This window comes from Antedon bifida, chromosome 8, assembly GCF_963402885.1.
Source record: "Antedon bifida chromosome 8, ecAntBifi1.1, whole genome shotgun sequence".
Taxonomy (NCBI): Eukaryota; Metazoa; Echinodermata; class Crinoidea; order Comatulida; family Antedonidae; genus Antedon; species Antedon bifida.
The window spans coordinates 11848562-11870710 of NC_136233.1; the positions used below are offsets into that span (position 1 = coordinate 11848562).

General features: G+C 32.8%; 3 protein-coding genes across 4 annotated transcripts in view; 2 read left to right on the forward strand and 1 right to left on the reverse strand.

Annotated features, from left to right (window-relative positions):
• The window catches only part of LOC144850007 (uncharacterized), a 57828-nt gene that overhangs the window by 6204 nt on the left and 29475 nt on the right, over positions 1-22149 (forward strand). The gene's annotated exons all lie outside the window — the stretch shown is intronic.
• LOC144850011 (uncharacterized) lies at positions 1946-8367 on the reverse strand. Of its 2 annotated transcripts, none has more exons than XM_078707172.1 (7): positions 8263-8367; positions 7648-7809; positions 7084-7211; positions 6553-6602; positions 6222-6290; positions 5838-5961; positions 1946-2401 (listed from the first exon to the last, which is right to left on the reverse strand). In XM_078707172.1, the coding sequence occupies exons 2-7, from the start codon at positions 7800-7802 to the stop codon at positions 2067-2069; spliced, it is 861 nt and encodes a 286-aa protein (XP_078563298.1). In that variant the 5' UTR covers positions 7803-7809; positions 8263-8367; the 3' UTR covers positions 1946-2066. The 2 variants fall into 2 exon arrangements, with proteins under 2 accessions (XP_078563298.1, XP_078563297.1); XM_078707171.1 differs by having other exon boundaries at positions 8205-8285.
• On the forward strand, positions 8546-21393 carry LOC144850008 (glycogen synthase kinase-3 beta-like). Its single transcript, XM_078707168.1, has 9 exons — positions 8546-9009; positions 13016-13206; positions 13610-13693; positions 14813-14923; positions 15307-15437; positions 15813-15919; positions 16134-16327; positions 16746-16932; positions 17873-21393. The coding sequence occupies exons 1-9, from the start codon at positions 8928-8930 to the stop codon at positions 18016-18018; spliced, it is 1233 nt and encodes a 410-aa protein (XP_078563294.1). The 5' UTR covers positions 8546-8927; the 3' UTR covers positions 18019-21393.

Genomic DNA, 22149 nt, shown 5'->3' on the forward strand with positions numbered 1-22149 from the left:
AAAGCAAAAAATACTTCCAATTGTCTGTCAGACAATGGTTTTTGAGTTATAATTAAACGTTTCTTTTCTCTTTTTATAATGTGAATTTTGTTACAGAAGTGACAGCAAAATACAGTATTGTCATGGGACTCATAAATACAGTTGGTACCTATAAATTATAGTCGAGTTTCCATTTTAACAAAAATGTCAAAGTGTAGTACTATAACTGCTGCTTGATTTCATCTTATAAATGAGTCATCTCGTGTGACTTAGCGGGCTAGAGCAGCAGCGTGAAAATAGACATTTAAAAAATGCATATTTTCCGGAAGGCCAAAACATTTCACATAATAAAACCAATTGCAGAAAGTTACAGTTTTTTATACCTTATTTTAGATTATAACAGTACACTTTCTATACACTAAAAGATGAAATAGTTCAAGGTGGTAACTACTCTATTATTATTATATAATTCCAACAAGGAGGGCTTTATTTCTTTGATGGTCATTGTTTTTTCAATAATTTTAAAATTGTAATTACTGTATTTCTATTGATGTTTGTACTATGTGCAGATACCGTATTTAAATTGATTGTACATATTAAAGATGTATTGTTTTATATAAAAAAAAAGATTTCGAAAAAAAAGTGGGTCATTTTGAAGTATCATAATAGTTATTAACTTTCACCAAAAATTAGTCGGAAAAAAAATCATTTAACTGAAATACAGACGTTTTTTTGTTCAAAAAATAACTTTGACTTCCAGTCAAAGTTTTCGATCAAAACATATCTCATAATGCAACGCGCTTGTTTGGGTACTCTGTATGCATAATCATAAAACTTCCTCGCGATCTGTGTAAAAACACCTTCTCAACCGTGACGAATTGTAAACAATCCTAATTAGCATCATGCATAATCATGGTTTGAAATCTTTGTTTACTTTTGCTCGCGACGATTTTCCAGACAAATGTAATCAAATTAATTTACCCGTTATTTACGTAAACTTGTTGTTTTTGCCTCGAATTTTCGACTTAAAGTGAATAACTTTAATATTACTTTGATATGGTCAATTTAAATTTAAAATATGTTGACCTTCATTTTTTGTGTTTCAAGGGACAATACATCTTTAAAATGACGTGTGTGTTTATTACTAATGTAGTGTATGACTGACTAGAACAGTGCTATGGTGATGTAAAGTCAAGGAAACATAAAGGTAGGTTCCATTTCTCAAAAGACAGCCTAGAAAAAGAGTCAAGAGGTATTTTTGGTAGAAGCTGGGATCCACTTGATTTAGGATATTTTCATCATAGAATCTAGGACTCGCTAATAAATAAGGTGGAAATAACACAGATCAATTAAAAATTCTGACTTTAAAGGTTAAATACAGGCTTGTATGCATTTTATCGATGGTAGCCATTTTGAATATATAAATTAAGGACTTAAGCCTGAGCCAACTGGCACGAGTAACACTTGGATCACAGTGTGCGCCGGGATTTCGTAAGGAATCGGCCACGCGTGCCGCTAAGGAAAATATCTATCATGTTTAATATTTTTGGCACGTGTGTCATTTTCCTCAAGTGTGCGCCAAACACTCACTAAAAAAATCCACTGTGCATGACATATATGCGTGCCGTATAGCTAGTAAGTAATTATCCAATCAGAAAATCGCGTACTGCGTTTAGTGTGCATACGATATAACGCGGTCACAGTTTGCGGTAAAGTGAGCCAAGTGTTATTCGTGCCAGTTGGCTCAGCCGAAAGCTCTAGTGTGCGCCGGGCTTTAGATGGCCGAATTTGCTTCGGATTCGTAATCTGAGTGAGTTCAAAATATTCAAAATCTAGTGGATACCAGCTTGTACCCAGAAATGCCTCTATTTCAGGCGAAATGGAACCTACCTAGGTAATAGTACATACCCTTGTCTGTTACAAATCTATAGGCGACAGCTAGATTTTGCAAACAAAACACAAGAAATTTTCCTGTAAATGTTTGGATTGGATGCAAGTCTGATACTGTAAAAGTTGCATGATCTTTTCTTCTTTGTGATCGTACCTAATAAGAACAACTGACCAATATAATGTATTGTTTGGTCAATTCATACAGTCTCATGACCTTGCTTAAAGTTCAACATATCAGGTGGTACACCAAAGGGATTTAAACTTGACATACTCATTGTTATTTTATTTTCAGACGATATTGCAGTTGAGCTTGCAATTGATATTTTAGACTTTTTTTTCTTTCGTGGACGAATATCTTCATTTTGATCAATTTCATCACACATTTCAGTTGTAACAACATAGTCTTCATTGCTATATAGAAATTCTTTTAACTTGTTACTTTTCTCCATCATTAAGTTTTTTTGTTCTGTGGTGTCAACAGCATTGATAAACATCTCAAGGTTTTCCATACAATCTAGGATGATCAATGCATCTAAAGAAACATAAACAAAGCTGTTAAAAAATTATATTTATCTATATCTGATATAGGGTACTGATATATTGAATATGATAGTGACAGCGATACATGGGGTGACTATACAGTGCAAGTATAAATAGAAAGGATAGTGATGATGATGCATGACAATAGTGATATATTGAATATGAGGATAGTGACAATGATACATGACTGTACAGTATAAGTATAGGAAGGATAGTGGTGATGATGCATCATAATTATATGAAAATAGTGACAATGATACATGATGACTGTACAGTGTAAGTATAGGACGGATAGTGATGATTACACATGCCAATAGTGATATATTGAATGATACATGATGACTGTATAGTGTAAGCATAGTGACGCTGATGTATGATGAATATATAGTGTAAGTATAGGAACGATAGTGATGATGATGCATGATAATAGTGATATATTGAATATGAAGAATATTGACAATGATAATCATAATATATGATCATTGATAGTGATATTGCATACTGTAAGTGTATGAAAATAGTGATGATGATAGTCATAATGAATACTATGTGGATAGTGGTGATGATTCATCACACATGATAATATTGATAGTGATGATGCATATACTGTATGAGGATAGTGATGATGATAGTCATAATGCATACTACTATGTGGATAGTGATGATGCAACATACATGATAATAATTGATAGTGATGATGCATATACTGTATGGGGATAGTGATGATGATAGTCATAATGAATACTACTATGTGGATAGTGATGATGCAACATACATGATAATATTGATAGTGATGATGCATATACTGTATGGGGATAGTGATGATGATAGTCATAATGAATACTACTATGTGGATAGTGATGATGCACCATACATGATAATACTGATAATGATGATGCATATACTGTATAAGGATAGTGATGATGATAGTCATAATGCATACTACTATGTGGATAGTGATGATGCAACATACATGATAATATTGATAGTGATGATACATATACTGTATGAGGATAGTGATGATGACAATCATAATGAATACTACTATGTGGATAGTGATGATGCACCATACGTGATAATATTGATAGTGATGATACATATACTGTATGAGGATAGTGATGATGATAGTCATAATGAATACTACTATGTGGATAGTGATGATCCACCATACGTGATAATATTGATAGTGATGATAGATATACTGTATGAGGATAGTGATGATGATAGTCATAATGAATACTACTATGTGGATAGTGATGATGCACCATACGTGATAATATTGATAGTGATGATACATATACTGTATGGGGATAGTGATGATGATAGTCATAATGAATACTACTATGTGGATAGTGATGATGCACCATACATGATAATATTGATAGTGATGATACATATACTGTATGGGGATAGTGATGATGATAGTCATAATAAATACTACTATGTGGATAGTGATGATGCACCATACATAATAATATTGATAGTGATGATACATATACTGTATGGGGATAGTGATGATGATAGTCATAATGAATACTACTATGTGGATAGTGATGATGCACCATACATAATAATATTGATAGTGATGATGCATATACTGTATGAGGATAGTGATGATGATAGTCATAATGAATACTACTATGTGGATAGTGATGATGCACCATACGTGATAATATTGATAGTGATGATACATATACTGTATGGGGATAGTGATGATGATAGTCATAATGAATACTACTATGTGGATAGTGATGATGCACCATACATGATAATATTGATAGTGATGATACATATACTGTATGGGGGTAGTGATGATGATAGTCATAATGAATACTACTATGTGGATAGTGATGATGCACCATACATAATAATATTGATAGTGATGATACATATACTGTATGGGGATAGTGATGATGATAGTCATAATGAATACTACTATGTGGATAGTGATGATGCACCATACATAATAATATTGATAGTGATGATGCATATACTGTATGAGGATAGTGATGATGATAGTCATAATGAATACTACTATGTGGATAGTGATGATGCACCATACATGATAATATTGATAGTGATGATGCATATACTGTATGGGGATAGTGATGATGATAGTCATAATGAATACTACTATGTGGATAGTGATGATGCACCATACATGATAATATTGATAGTGATGATGCATATACTGTATGGGGATAGTGATGATGATAGTCATAATGAATACTACTATGTGGATAGTGATGATGCACCATACGTGATAATATTGATAGTGATGATACATATACTGTATGGGGATAGTGATGATGATAGTCATAATGAATACTACTATGTGGATAGTGATGATGCACCATACATGATAATTGATAGTGATGATGCATATACTGTATGGGGATAGTGATGATGATAGTCATAATGAATACTACTATGTGGATAGTGATGATGCACCATACGTGATAATATTGATAGTGATGATACATATACTGTATGGGGATAGTGATGACAGTCTTAATGAATACTACTATGTGGATAGTGATGATTAACCATACATGATAAAATTGATAGTGATGATGCATATACTGTATGAGGATAGTGATGATGCATATACTGTATGGGGATAGTGATAATGCATATACTGTATGGGGATAGTGATGCTTTAGTTTATGAGGATAGTGATGATGCACTATAGTGATAATTTGTTTCTCCATATTTCAGGGGCGGTCGCAGAACTATTTTAAGGGGGTTGCCCAAGAGTCCTCAGAGGACCATAGATACTGGGAATTTTTGTTTAATGACACCCTAGATGGCCGGAAATGGTACGCTCGCACGTAAAATTTACGATAAATAGAAATGACACTCTCTATCGGGCTACACAGTAGCAAACAGATCGTATCACGCCTGTTTTTTACTGCCAGTAAAACACAAGCGAAAAACGATAATAACATTTTTTGGTAGGTACTTCCGTTAATTTAATAAATTCTAGCCACTAAAATCAATGAATACAAATTAATTATTATCAATTAGTAATTAAAACAATTTAGAAAAAAATGTGAAGCTGCTGCTATAATTATATTGAGCAAAACGTAAAATTGTATTATTTTGAAATAAATCCTGAATAAGTCAGTAAAAGCACAATTTTCATTTATCCACTAAACTGTACAACCACCATCAAAATTTGCAGAAAGAAGCAATTAAACACTGTTTTTTCAAAGTTTGGAACGTAATTATTACGGAAATTTGCCCAAATATTACGGACGTAGGGAAATGAAGATAAATAATATAGTCTTTTCCAACCCTGGACTTCTATAACCTTAATAGTTAATATATAATATGATGAAATGGGATCTAAATTTTAATTTAGTGGCAGAAAAAAACATTTAGTATGAAATTAAGGGTGTTGGCCGCCCCTGTATTTCATTAATTACCAATGTTTGAGAGATCTGGTAATGTTTTATCCTGTACTAATGCATCAATCCACTGGTAAAGACGTTTGAAGTCTGGGTCAGTGGAGAAGCTACCATGTTTATCTCTTGAAGCTGTAGAAAGCATCTGTAATGAAAGTTTTCACATTTAAATATAACAAAATAGCAGAATTGTACAAGTACTGAAAATCTTTCTTCATTAGTAGCTGTTCAATACTTTTACTATTTGTACTTTATGGAACTTTCCATTGCATTACAGTTTACACACGAGGATGACAAACTGGATGTTGTTGTTAATATACTTTGCATTACTTTTGCTCTTTCACACACATAACTAAAGTATTTGCTTTTTAATATGTTTTAGAAACTAATTAATATCAACTCAACCTTGGAAATTTGAGATGAACAATCTAACCCAGTTGCCTCAGCTTGGTCCTTGAATAGTTCAACCCACGGCTTGAAAATATAAATTTAGTATAATAAAATGTATTACTTTATTGCCAGCGATGATGATGATGATGATAATGATGATAGTGATAACTGTTGGGTATAGTCAAGATTCAGTTTTAAGTTCAGTTTATGGCGACTTTATACAGTAATTCAAAATTAAGCTTTAATTTGTTTTTATTTGATAGGAATAAGTTTAGCGTATGCTTAATACTTGATACAGTATAATGGTTTTAATGACTGTTTATGTATTTTGTCAATATTACAATACCTGCAATTGAGGATCATCTTCAGCATTTTCAACCTCTGTATTCTTTTCAGCTGTTGAAAGCAAAAATAAAAGTTAATCATATTATGGCTTTCCACTTACATACTACCACAAAAAATAATGTAAATTTCTTTATTGGTATACTTTTACAGGGTTCTCAGGTACTATGCGTGACTACTACTATGAAATGATGGAAATGTAAATAAATACTACGGAAATATATGCAACTACGCAAAATTATGATTTTGTCTATGGTAAAACGTCCTGTAAAATAATTACAGCATTACAACACCAAAAAAGCCATCTTTCCTTCATTTCCACAACTGTATTAATGTTAAAACACAGCATTGGTGACTTTTTTGTTTTTATGGCATTTCAAGTGACTACAGAACTCTTTATGCGAAAATTAATTACTGAAATTATGAATTACTGAATTTGTTCTGCTGGTGCTGATTTTTTATTTCATGGGTACCCTACTCGCAACCACTTGTTTTATTTGATTTCATAGAAAACATGTTACAGTATTAATTTTACTTTTTATGCGTGTCAGAGATTCGATATAAGCTTCAATGTTTTCAATTGACTTTGTCTTGATACTCTTCTGTAAAGTCTTCAGGTGTGTTGGACTTAGTTTTCTCAGCTGCTGATACTGTTTAGAAAATCTGTATAATTTAAATATAAGTTAAAAATACACTGATGACACTGTAGCTTGGTGGTAAACAAGCTAACCTACTAATCCACGGTGCTTGGTTCAGCCCAATTATTTATTGAATATTGGTAATTTTTTTTGGATGCGCCACTGGTTATATTCAAGCAAATAGATACTGTATTTTCTGAAATTACATACGATACGATATGCGTGTCATAGTCTTACTTTCTATTTCATTTCAACAATTAAAGATTTTGCTGTTGAAAAGAACATTCCCCCACTAAAAAGTGTAGGGGTTGACATGTTAACATTTTTTAAATCAAAAAAATCAAAAGAAATTGCATTTTTTAGCAGGAAGAGCACATGATATATCAGGAAACACTATTTTCGTGAGAGTTGGGAAGTCCGAATAAAAAAGATTTTAATATTTTGTGTCCATCCATCCTTACGTTGTTAAAGTTTTTAGTAAACTTTGTTTTTGCGACAAAGACCAGTAGTTGCATTCATGCTTGACAGGTGCAGCATCAAATTTTTTTGGCGCTCGAATTGTGCGTGATGAGTGCCTCCGTACAAAATTCTTGTCAAGCGGTTTTCTTTTCGGCATCTTTCAACTGGAAAAAAATTTTTATAATTTATTTTGGAATCGTAACTTTGTCGGACTCAATATAGCCTAGGCTTAACTAAATAGGCCTACAGTATCCCCACCCAGTAGACTTGGTAGGGTTAGGCATACTAGTTCGTAAGTATAGTATTATCCTGTTACTGTAGTAACAAAGCCACCTGTCTACCTAGCCTGTATGTAAAACCAAAGAACTTGTTTAGTTCTTTGGTAAAACCATGGATTCTTTACTCCACAGACACCACCAGCGCCAGACAGTGTCAGTAATGACAGCAGGATCGGATGGTAGCGGTACTGCTGAGTTGAGTCTCCTGAGTCCTATATCATCTATCTAGTTCTACTAGGGCCTATCTAAACTAATTAATATTAATTAAGTGCTTGTTGGACTTTTTTGGTTTTACACATCACATGCTTCGCCAGTAGTATATTTATATTCCGACGGTACCTAAGCTTCTAGGCCTATTAATCTACAATACACCACCACCGCCGAAAGGTAAAATGATGTCCATGTTTAGTTATGCATGAATCACCACGTGCCCTGAACAATTAAAGTTTAAAGGTTGAAAACTATAGGTCAAATCCCACAATTCTTATTGGTTACACAAAAAATATCATTCGTCACCAAGTAGTCGCTGCGAAAATTCATTCGGTTTTTATTCGGTTATCTCCGGAACACAATACGCATTCCTCATTGGTTGCTGTTAGTCTATCGAATAGCGCCGAGCTTCCGATGAACGCTGTAATGGCAGTATTGTGCGAATGACCCGTACTGGCAACCAGATTTTTCTTATCAAACACGGGGTTAATTTCATTTTATTTTTAATTCACCTATCTTATTTTTAAGGCAGTTTATCAGATGGGATAATTAATTAATAATCTTTGTGAATTTGTAACAAATAAGGCTCTATTAATTCTTAATATTTGGATTTAAGGGAAATTTTACACACCGAAGGAACTGTCATTGATTCACTCATCGCGCTAGGAGTCATTCGCTGCGCCTTGTCGACTGGTGTGGCCCGCCTCCCAACAAAAGGGAGTGACTACTGAACTTAACTAATATTTGTTGGAATAAATACGATGTAAAATACTTGTAACTGAAAATTATTAATTATGAGTGGAAGACCAAGAACAACGTCATTTGCAGATGCTAATAAAGCAGGAAGTTCTTCATACGGAGGATATAAAATTTCACGTAAGTTTAGTGCCAATTTTCTCGATCAAAAAAGAAAATGAGAATTGCATTTGTATTGAGTAGGCTAGGCTAGGCTAGCCTACTAGTACTAGGCTATTCCATAGCTAGTCACACAGGCCTAGCTAGGTTGAAGCTAAGCTTCATAGCTTTACCTATGATTGTGTAAACGTTGTCTTCTGTTATTTCTGCAATTAATTATATAAAGTATGACACATTTTTGACAAATAATATAGGCCTAGGCTAATTATTAAGCTGACTAAAATATTTAAAATCATGTGTGCAATTTATATAGGCCTAGGCCTACCTATATTTTATAGTCTAGGGATTAATTAACAAAATGTATTGCCTATCTATGTTTACAGATCATTTCGGTTTTGAATCAACCGCTTTTCTAATCGGTCGCATATCTTGTAAATCGGCGTCTATAGGCTGCATAGGCCTACTGTAAAATTCAGACAAAATCAATATATGAAAGAACTTTATGATGATGAACCCATCCTAATATCGGATATTATAAAAGAAATAATATATACCGTAGTTCCAAGGGTATAAACTCACCCCATTGTACATGAAATTTGGGAGGTATGACTATACCTGAGGATTTCCAGTGCATGAACCGAAAATGATGATCCTTCTGGCTACAATCTAGACTAAAGCTATATTCTTATGTACAGTAGGCTTAGCAATTAAACTCACTGGCCAAGTAAGTCATCTAGGTGGCCTAATTGGTCTTGAATGTGCTAGGCTATTTCTACTTAAAAATACCCTAAAATGTGATCTAGGCCTAGCTTCCTAAATAATATTGACACAAACTCCTTGTACGAGTTTCTCCCCCACACTCTGTGTAAATCAGTTGCATGTTAGACACTAACTACTGCAATCAAGCATGCAGTAAGAACAATAATTTGCACGGCAAAAGCACGTACAGAACTCGATGATCGGGGCGATGATACTAGCCTTTGCTTGTATTCAACTTTACGATGTCCAATGTCTGGTTTAAACAGTTTGATGAGTTTCAAGTCAGTCGAAATTCAGAGAAATTGATATTTTTGGTGAGAATTTGTTTAAAAAAAATTGATGTCGGCCTAGGCCCACCTCAGCTCTGTCCTACTGTTAAATTATACACTGGGACTTTGCCTGAGGATATGCTTGTATGAAAAGGTGATCGTAAAGTCGAGGGTGGGATTATACCTGATGATGTATATAAAAATGTTCTTTTGAATTTATTTGATGTTTGCGTACAGTTCCGGTACATCAGTATGACCTAGTTTGATTACAGTAAGGTACAGAATTACCTGTACAACTCTCTTTTTCTAATTTCTAACCGAAACTACTTTCTCTACTGAAATTGTAATTAATAGCACAGTGCATGTCACAGAAGGGGAAGTTTATGTGGGTGGCAAATGGTTAAAATGTTGGAAGCTGTGTTGTTTGTATGGCTTAATGTAATACTGTGGTATTTCTTTTGGGAATGATGGCTGTTGTATGTAAGGTTTAAAGGTCTTAGAATTATCATTATCAAGGCTTACTAGGAAATCTGTAAGTATGGTTATTTAAATACCATGCAAGACTGAGTAAAATGGATTGTTTGGCTTCACATCTGGATTGTTTTTGTCAATACACTATAGTACAGTATAATAACCAAAATTTGTACTGATTGAATCATGCATTTTAGATTTTCATGAAGTGATTTTATATTAGAAGTGGAGGGTCTTTGTAGGGCCACAGTAACCTACAACCTAATTACAATGCAGATTGTACAGTATGAGAAATACATTTTTAGATTACTGAACTTACTAAATAACAGTAATCCAAAAGTAATAGGTAAATCATTGCAACTTTTAAACTTTAATTAAATTTATTATCTATTCTAATTGTATAACCAGACATTCAAAATTGCAGTGTATTAAAATGTTATAAATTCCTGTACATATGATACAAGCTGTTACAGTTCTATTGTGTGAGTCGTCACAGTGTTCCATGGAGTCTATGGAGAGGTGTCAAACATGCAGGATGTACACTACACATACAGTACAGTAGCATTCAATAGTTGTTTTTGTGTACTACAAATACTGTAGTAATTGAAGAAAATAAGGCTTATTCAGGGAATCCTCTGATAGTGGACTGTCTTTTATCGCTTATACATTGATACGCTTTATCCAAATGCTATCATTTTTAATTTGGAATTAAAATTGCATGGTACATTTTTTATAAGACAATAGTGACATGCACCTGTCCCTACAATGATAATGCATCAAACAAATAAAATATCTACTGTACATTAAAGCTATGTCTACACTATCAAACTAGTTTGACAAAAAAAGTGTGATGTTCCCAAATATGGCGGGGATATTCCCAAATGTGGTAGTCATATGACATTATGTCCATATATGGGCCCATCGCATTTGTTTGTCACATACAGTTTGAGAACATTGCAAATTCAGCTTAAGTCAATTTTAAAGTTCAATAAAGATTTTATACCACTTTTATTAATTTGTCTTCATACTGAACAATAATAATGATTGTTTATTATATGGTAAACATTTAATAATTACACTGGTATGTAGTAATTGTACCAGTAAACAAACAGCTATTGTGTGCCAATTTTAGCATACTGTACAGAACAGATACAAATATAAGTTTAAAACTAAGTTATGAAGGAAAAATTGACACGCTCTTTTCTCCAAATCGGATTTATGTAGATTTATGTTAAAAATATTACTGGTACAGTAGTTATTTCATACACCTTACTATACAACTGAAGATGAGTAGGCCTACAATTCCTAATTCCATTGTCAGAGCTTGATAAAGAACAAGCACACACCCAACATTGTCCTCCCAAACCCACTCTAACAATTGTGAAGTCCATTATGGGTGGCCTTTTCTTGGATTGTCCTGGAATTTGGGTTGGTCTTTTGCAAGAAAATGCATTAAATTTTTTTTGTTGGAACTTGGGTCACTATTTTTTTAAATACAGTTAGTGAAGCTTAGGCAGACAATGTAATGATAGTGTTCTGGTAACTTAAACATTATATTAACACACTTAATTATCAGTAGGTACTAGGTACATTGTGCTAAACTGTATATAATTTTTACTGTATTCACAGTAATTAATATTTAATAACATTAAAGACAATTAGAATTCCTGATATATTTCTACTTGAAACGATGCAATAATAATTTCTTTCAAACCAGCCGTTCTGCTAAACACAAATAATGGGTCAAATATAAATGCAATAAATAAATTATTTTTGCTTTAGGCTCTAGTGTTACTCTGTGTAGCAGATCACATTGATTTTTCCTGGCAACTGATGTCCTATAGGTCTCTAGTAGGTATCTAGTGTTCACACACAGTGAACTGCCCTAGCTTCTTTGTGAATAGTTATTGAATTTGGTTTTAATCAATGGATGAATGATCTTCACTGCTTGGTTAGTTTAGAAGGTCATAGATTTCCAATGGTAATGTGCGTCAAGCAGTTCATGCATCTACTATATCCTTGAAAATCTTTTAAACAAAATTACAATTTTGTTTTCATAATTAAATAGGTTATTGTAAAGTAATGTAAATTATCTAATGGTAATGATGTAGTAATCGTAATGTTCAGACTTTAACACAAATACAGTTTAGTACTGTTGGGAGGGTGTCCAACCTACTGTACCTAAAGATGATCAAATAACATTATTTGAAATTCTCTAACATTTATCCATAAAGATGCTACAGTATATACTAGTTTCCATGATGTCACCATGAAGTTGAATGATAGGAGAGTACAGTAGTTGGTGGGTGTTCGTTTGAGTGAGGATAAACATTTGGTTTGTGACATTCACATTTGTTGATATAAGTTTTCGGTACACCACGTATGTTAGTTCTGATCAATATGCTTTGATCGTCCTCAGGTTTGATTTCGCCATGCAAACCTTCAAACAAGACATTCACATTAATAGTGATTGGTACAGTAGGATATAGTAATTTGATTGATTCTTATAAATTTGTTTTTTCTTGCAGATAAAGATGGAAGTAAGGTAACACATGTAGTTGCCACAGTAGGACCTATGCCAGACAGAACAGTCGATATTGCATACACAGACACTAAGGTCATAGGTAATGGTTCATTTGGGGTCGTGTACCAAGCCAAATTAGTAGAAGGAGGAGATCTTGTAGCTATAAAGAAAGTACTTCAAGATAAGCGGTTTAAGGTGACTTTAAAAAAAATGTTTGTGCCTAGCTTACCTGGATAAACCAACATACAGTAGGCCTCTCCCCTCCATAACATAACTCAAAAATTAAGATAAACCTTGAATTCCCCTCCAATATAGTGGTGTCTGCCCATGCAATAATATAACCAAAATGATAATGGTGATTTGTGGGGATGCTCCCACTTAAGGGCATAGTTTGTCGACTATACCATTTGTGGAGAGGAGTGTTCAATGAATGTTCTACTTTTCGAGTTGTACTGTATCTCGATCTTCGAGGAAAATAGGCTATTGTTATTTCATCCAGGTAAGCGGCACTCATCATACGCTACAGTACCAACACCACTGTTGTTGTGTGTACATACTATTTTTAATATGCAATATTATTTTTTCTTCTTTACTACAGAATCGAGAACTACAAATAATGAGACGATTAGAGCATTGTAATATTGTTAAACTAAGGTACTTCTTTTATTCCACTGGTGAAAAGGTACGTATTATTGCGAATACACTGCTTATTATTATCATACGTTATAATACTTACTTACTTAATACATTCATATATAAATTTCTTATTTATTGACTTGTACTGAACTATAGTATAATGAATGGCTCACACAAGGATTACTGTTAACTAGTGCAACACAACCCAACCTTTATAGTTACTGTATTCAACTTTGATGGAGACATTTTCAGTATTTATTACTGTAAACTGCTCAAAAAGATATTATACAGTAGGCCAAAGTCCCAAAACAGAAAAGGAAACCTCTTGATATGATAACATTTTATTATGGAATAAAACACCATCAAGGTTAAAAGAAAACATAAATCTTGTCAATTAATACATTAAAATAAAAGCGTTCTTAGGCCTTAGGTTATCAATTAGTTCAAGAAGTGAAAATAGCTCAATATCAATGAATCAGTTTCTTTCTGAATTCATGAACTGTAAGCTGATAATCTATGAAATGCCAACTCCGATACATTAATTTTCCATCTCATTGAAGCGGACACTTCAGTTCTCTATTGTCAAATCGTACTGTGTACTGAAATGCTAAACCATGTTTTTTGAGATTGTCATCACCATGGCAACTAATTAATTTGATTATTACACTTTACATCTCAGTGGAGCAAACACTTCCTTACTTCCTTTTTGTCAAATCTATTTTGCATGTTCAACATTTATATTCACCTTTATAAATTGTCATATCAATACTATTAATATTTCTGTCTTGTTATTAATTAAAATCTATATCAAAATGATTTTTATTTAATCCGGATAACATTTTTGGCCACAGAAATTCTTAAGACTTGGAGTATACAAAATCCATACATTTTGCAATGAGTATTTATAATGGTATATTTTAAGGAGACACCAAGGAAGTGCCCTACTGCATTAATAGTGGTGTCCCCTAAATAGGGGTTGCTTTAGTGTTAAAATCTCTTGTTCCCCTAAAATACAGTGTAGTACTTTACAAGATTTTGGTATAAAAAGTAGAATCAAATGGTTACATGCTCTACTGCTAAATTATTCATTAAAAGATGTGTGATACAATAAACACAATTGAAACTTATTTCAATCCTTCAAATATATATTTTTCTCTGTTTACAGAAAGATGAAGTGTATCTTAACTTAGTATTGGAGTATATACCAGAGACAGTGTATAGGGTTGCTAGGCATTATAGCAAAAGTAAACAAACCATACCATTTTTATATGTAAAGGTAAGGCTATTTAATTTTTTATAGAACCATCCCTCAGACGACACCACACCTTTCAAAGTTACTAACAAGAGCACAAGTCTATTACGTGACTAGCTTACCTGGATGAACCGACATAGGCCTTTCCCCTTCAAGGGGAGAACATAACCGAAAAGTAAAAATCTATTCATGAACTTCCCTCCAAGAATGCGCCACTATTGGTTTGTGTAATTTCTCCAGGCTTGAGGGGGGGGGGGGGGGGCGGGGGATGGTTAAATAAGAAAAACAATAAAATATCTTCTGTATGCGTGTGTAAAGTACATCATGTCTTAAATGTACTCAAAGTACCATGACAATATCTTGTATTTTTGTATTAAAGTACCTGTTGTATTGTTTATATTTTTCAGTTGTATATGTATCAGTTATTCAGAAGTTTAGCATATATCCACTCTCTGGGTATCTGTCATAGGGACATTAAACCTCAGAATCTGCTGCTTGATCCAGATTCAGGAATTCTTAAACTCTGTGATTTTGGAAGGTAAGGTTTTATTCACTAATTTTTCCTGGCTAACTTAACTGGATAAACCAACATTGGCCTAAAGTAATCCTTTCTGTAAAAAAAATCTGTTTCACTTACCCACAGGTAAATGGAATAATCTTATAAACATGTATTGTAAGCAGAATGTATCTCAGCTTAACCTTTCTCTCAGTTAACTGCTGAATTATTATGTCTACCTACCTACTGTATTTTTGTTCAAAGGAAAAAAAACAAAAACTCTTGGGGTCTTACAGTTTCAAAATTCATTCTGGTTTACATTCATGGACCAAACCTTCTGAAAATCCAGATAATCGTTGACTATTGATGAATCAGAAAAAAAAATTGAAATAATGTTTTGGTTTTTTTATTTTTCAGTGCAAAACAGCTTTCTCCTGGGGAACCTAATGTGTCTTACATATGCTCGCGCTACTACCGTGCCCCGGAGCTTATCTTCGGTGCTACAGATTACTCTTGCAATATAGGTAAATCTTTTTTTAAGGAATTATTTTAGGCTTCCCTAGTTGGTAAGTCATTGTTTTAGCAGAAAACTCCTCAAAATTGAGTTTAAATGCAAGCGAATATGCAGGACATTCATTTGAAGGTGGAAGGGAAAATGGTCAATTGCTTTACATAATTAAACACAGTTAAAACAAGCATGCTTGAATTATGAAAGTTTTTCTTGTTTTTGTTTATTAGATGTGTGGTCAGCGGGATGTGTATTAGCGGAATTGTTGCTAGGGCAACCAATATTTCCCGGGGAGAGTGGAGTGGATCAGCTTGTGGAGATAATCAAGGTGTTGGGCACACCATCTAGGGAACAGATAAAGGAAATGAACCCCAACTACACAGAATTCAAGTTTCCTCAAATTAAACCCCATCCATGGAATAAGGTAAGAATAACTCACAGAAGCCACAAATGACAATATGCCGACAACACAACGGTAGTAGTGTAACTACTATAGTAACTATCCATGTGTGCTCACATGATGATTTGTGCCCCTTTTGTGGAAATAAAAACCTGAATCCCCTACCTAAAAAATACTGCCCGTAGGATTTCAAACTTTAGTACATGAGTTTTACAAGCATTTTACAATCCACTTCTAGCTTGCTAAGCCTTTCTAGGCCCCTTCATCAGTCGCCTCTCCACAAAGTTGGTTTAAGTTGGTGCACTTTGTCAAAGTTGTGTCATGATGGAGTGCTGCTAAAATTGCTAACATAAGTCGCACCAGTTTAATTTATTTATTTTTTAATAATTTATAGTACGACCTCCTTTTCTTACCTTGTCATGTTTCTACTTTTCTCTTGCAGGTATTTCGAGCTAGAACACCACCAGATGCTATAGGATTGTGCAGCAAACTTTTAGAGTACACACCATCATCTCGAGTTACGCCCTTAGATGCGTGTGCGCATCAGTTCTTTAATGAACTACGTGAACCCGCCACAAGGTTGCCCAATAATAGAGAATTACCAATGTTGTTTAACTTCACTGCACAAGGTATGTTTATTTCACTTGGTGGTTTGTACGGGTTTATGAACCCCACAATTGTGGCACATTTGCTAAGCGAAAATGCTATTTTTTGTGACAAGATGGTTGCTATTTATAATAGAATTTCGAAGCCAGTAGAACTTCCAAGACCTTATGTCCTCGTAATGGCTAATCAAAATATAAATTGTGTATCCAACTTATGACAATGGTGTCAACATTTTGATTAGTAATTTTTCATGTATGTTTTTTTTCGAACGAATTTAATGCATTTTTAACATATTTGACGTGTTTTAAATTCATCACAAAACACCTCGCACAATTTCATGCACACATTTTAATGGATTTGATGTGTTTTTAACGCATTTGCAATCAACATTTTCATGTAAAACCAGAGGTGCGTCGCACATTCTAGCAACTAATCGGATGTAATTTTGTATTAAGTTCCGAAATAACCAGACAGGACTGTGTTAAAACGGCCGACGCGGTCGGGCGACCGCCTTAAATAAGGAGTGCGAGAAACAAATTAATTCTCGCATTGATTTGATTATTGTACACTCCGTTAACTGAGCTGTCTTCACCAAAACATCGTCTACTTTTACCAATACACAGTAGTTAAATATTTTTTCAATTAGAAATCGGAACAATCACAATTAGATCATAACGGTTGACAGGTATAGTACTGTAACTAATTATCATTATGCCTGAACTCCCTAGGCTTAGCCTAGCCTAAAATGCAGGGCTAAGCATCCAAATTGAATCGCCTAATTTTGCTATAATGGTTCTGCATTTGCATCGCAGCTTCTGTTTATTGTGTAGCCATTGGCGACGCAAAATATTCCCTGTTAATTGGATGTATTGTTAAAACATTGTTCATTTCACAGTGTCTCAATGGACGACGGTTGTTACTGTACTTTTATTATAAACATCTTTTATATGGATGTCATTTCAGAATTAAAGATTAAGCCACAGCTGAATTCTGTTCTCATACCTTCACACTACAAAGCTGGAAAAGGTGATGTAGGCTCATCCGATAGGACTTCCGTGAATGCAGGAGAATCATCAAGCTCAGCGCAGGGAGCATCCGGCAGCACTTAACCCCAATGTGTACACCACTATCGACCATGGACGCTGCCTCAGGGATTGAATAAAGTGAACATGATCGCTGGTAATACTGAATTTTGGTTTCGCGCTTATGACAATGGTGTCCACGTGTTGTGTACAGCCAATGTAATGTACAATTATTTCATCCAAATTATTGATCATCCCGAAGAAGAACCGATTTGGCTGAAAAATTGTTGAAATCACATTGTGAACTTATTTGAATAAATATAAATATATATATCAAACATTTTTGATCTTGCAAAACTTGTAAATATATTTTTAGTTTTCATATACTGTACTGTGTTATTTTTAATTATTTCTTTTTAATCATTTTATTTCTTATGTAAAATTAGAATGATGTACAGATGAAGATGTGCTTATTGTTTTATTATTTGTAATTTAGTTGTTTCTAATATTGTACAAAATTTGAAGCTTTCTGGGATGTAACACTAAATGGAAACAAATTAAAATGCGCCTTCAAACAGCCAAGTAATCAGTAGTGCGACCTGTATCTAAGCAACAATAATATTGCATGTTTATTTATGACCTTTGACTTAAGTATACATGGAAACAATACTTATTCATGAGATATTATTTATCACCTTTTAATCAACTTTTAAAATATGGGAAAGATTAAAATGCACCATGTGACCTGTATCAAAGCAACAATAATATTGCATACTCATTTCTGACCTTCGACATAAGTAAACAATATATTGCTATTATTTATTGTCTTATAATCAACTATTATCCAGTATTTAATAGCCTATAATAAAATCATTAACAAGTTTTAATTATCAGCATGAATAAGTATTTATAAAATATGTAAATCAGTTGATTATAATATAATTATAATATGTGCTATTGTCAGTGAAGTTTACATAGAGAACAAGATAACTTATGCATGCTTGATTTTAATATAATTAAGTTTAGTTGCCAATGTTCAGACGAGGTAACTATTAACTTGATCACTAATATACTCCCTTGTTTATTTATATCATAAGAAATGCACTGTATTACTTCTTTAAGATAGTAGTTTAAAACCAGTGTATGTTAATTATATAAAACAAAATATTTAAATAATGAAATTGTTGGTTAACTTGTTCATAACCAAAATCAATTCATGTGAAATATTAATATTTGTTCTTGTTTAATTATTGTCTTTAATATTTATTGGTATTTTAAACAATTGTTATAATTTAATTGTGATGTATGTTTGTTATTTTTCAGCTTATTTCATTGGTTTATTTTTTTTGGTAATTCATACGATTTTTAATCGTGAAAATCATCATCGTTTGTGTATGTAGTTGTTACCTTTCATAACCTACGTTATCATTATTGAAATTGTTATTCATTATCTTTTTAATTAATGTCAAGTATCACTTTAATTGCATTGATTAAAAAATAATTATTTATTTTATGTTAGATTTTAAGCTGTATTGTCATGATAAAATATTTTTACCACTTATTCTGTCATGGGATTAAGATGATCGAGATTATTAAAGAAGATTATCTTATTAATGTTAAAGGTTAATCCGATATCAAGCGTAACATATAAATATCATCTCTTGTAATTACACTAGTTAAATTTTAATGTATGAGTTAAGATATTCTGAATGATTGTTAATTTAGGATTAGGATCTTTATTTTTAACATTAGGGATTAAGTTCATGGTTAAGGATAATCTTAGGCATGGGATTAAGCGCGAGTTGTGAAAATTGGGCATTCGTAAGATGACAAGTAAAGGAATTAAATTTTACTAAAATGATCTTTTGCAGATATTAATCCGGTAGGAGCTTGAGATTATAATCTGTTCTGATACGGATTAAGGAATATCTGAATTAGAAAATTAAAATTTATCTCATCCCCTATTAGATCATCATGAGTTAATCAATTTAGGGAATTGACCAATTGTTTATATAAACATATGTTCAATATTGTTGTTGACAAGTACTGTTTATAGATGCCTATGTAATAGAGGTATGTTTGTGATCTTTTTACTTGTTCTCCCAACAGTACAATTCATTTTCTTGATCTATAAAGTGAATTTTAATTGCCTTTATTTTGGTAGAAGACGTAAATGCTGCCTATGAAAATTGGATAGGTTACCAGAGATGCCATGGTACAAGCCAGTTTGTTGGTTTAAAGTCAACCGGGCCAAGTTAAATCTTACAGCAAGTGTGAAATGCCACACTTCAAACTCACTGTGATGGTATTGGCGGCACTGCTCTGAAGTTTTAAATTGGCTCAAGATTCAATTGCACTGAATATGTTGTATACGGTGAAGGGAAACTGTACCATGGTAATTCAAATATTTTGTACAAAAAACCTAAATCCTAGCTGGTTTTATTGCTTCAAAATCTTAATGTATAAATGAAAGCAAATTTTCAGCAATTGTAATGTTTGTACATAGAGGTTTTAATAAGTTCTTGTGATGGTGTGATTTTAGATTTTGAAGGCCGCACATAAATAGTTATCGTTTGTGATTTTCTTTAGTTGGCGCACTACACTCGGTTTCTTCCACCCAAAAGATGTTTTAATCCCTGGCCTCGTACCCTGAACACTAATCTTCACTAGAAAACTGATTTTTATTGTTTGAAAATAAAGTTAGCCAGTTTCAACTGGCCTACACTAACAATCTTTGGTAATCTTTTTTTGCCAAACAAGAGTTTTCAAACAAAAAATTGCCAGTGTAGTCAGATTAAGTAATGTCCATGAATTAATTGCATATTTTAGGTAGTTATTAGTTTGTGGAAAAAATAACATAATTACAAATAACACAAACATACATGTTTGAAAAGAATGCAAATGTAAACAATATACTGTAATATGAACACCTGAGCAAATAGTAAATTATCATGTTTGAATTTTGTAATGAGGTCGGTTGACTGTTTGTGGAGAAATGCGGAATGTTGATAAACAAACTAAAGTATCAACACTTTATTATGTGCTGCTTTTTGTATAAATGTAACATTCCCAGGCAACTTATTCCAAAGGTGTGTGTTTTTACCTCACAGCTTTTTTATAGGTTTTGCTAGCAATGTATTGTGTATATACATATAAGCATTTAGCTTTGTTGATTGGAATAGTAATATTACCTCAGTGGGTTGGGCTTATTCCCTATAATCGTTTAATTACTTTGTAATAGAAAATGTTTAAACATGATTTCTTATCTTTATAATGTTAGTGATAAAACTTTGAATGGGTTTGTAAAGATTGTAATGCGCTAACTAAAGCTGTTGTAGTAGAAAAGAAAACAATCTCCAAACCTTCCTTGGATGTTATTTTCTTTTTAAATTTGTGTACAGTGTAGTAAATGATCCAATAAATTACCATTGGAACCCATAACAATTGTTTTTGCTGTTCAAGTTGACTTTACCAAAATTGCAAAACTATCAACAGTTGCTTTCAGTACAAAATGATCATTCCTGAATACTCCAGTTTTGTTTTGACCATTTATAACATTGCATTTGATTTTAAACCTTGGGGGGAAAGGAAAAATGTTGAACACCACCATTAGAGTATAGTAATAGAGTTTTCATTTAATGTACAAACAAGATTTGAAAAAATCCCTGTACTATATATAGTACAGGGATTTTATCGAAAAATGGCCAAATTTCGACCTTTTTTGATATAAATGGTTAGTATACGTCTATAAGATGATAATAAAGCAATATATACGCATACATAGAAATATTATTGCATAATAATAATATTTTGAAAAGTGCATATTTTGGTCATAAAATGCCCAAATTTCGACCTTTTTATTTTTGATATAAATGGTTACTATACGTCTATAAGATGCTTATAACGCAATATATGCATATATATAGCAATATTATTGCATAATAACAGTATTTTAAAAAGTGCGTATTTTGGCCATTTTTCGAAAAAATCTCTTACTATAGTACAGGGATTTTTTTTTTTAATGGCCATATTTCGACCTTTTTTTTTGTTGATATAAATGGTTACTATACGTCTATAAGATGCGTATAACACAATATATGCACATATATAGCAATATTATTGCATAATAACTTACAGTATTTTAAAAAGAGCGTATTTTGGCCATTTTTCGAAAAAAATCCCTTACTATAGTACAGGGATTTTTCAAAAAATGGCCAT

Coding starts and splice junctions, on each gene's coding strand:
- LOC144850011 (XM_078707172.1), bottom strand. CDS start 7,802: ATGCCGAAAAGAAAACCGCTTGACAAGAATTTTGTACGGAGGCACTCA. Junction 7,212..7,647: donor TTACTAAAAACTTTAACAAC/GTAAGGATGGAT, acceptor TAAATTATACAG/ATTTTCTAAACAGTATCAGC. Junction 5,962..6,221: donor GTTCATCTCAAATTTCCAAG/GTTGAGTTGATA, acceptor CTTTCATTACAG/ATGCTTTCTACAGCTTCAAG.
- LOC144850008 (XM_078707168.1), top strand. CDS start 8,928: ATGAGTGGAAGACCAAGAACAACGTCATTTGCAGATGCTAATAAAGCA. Junction 9,010..13,015: donor CGGAGGATATAAAATTTCAC/GTAAGTTTAGTG, acceptor TTTTTCTTGCAG/ATAAAGATGGAAGTAAGGTA. Junction 13,207..13,609: donor TTCAAGATAAGCGGTTTAAG/GTGACTTTAAAA, acceptor TCTTTACTACAG/AATCGAGAACTACAAATAAT.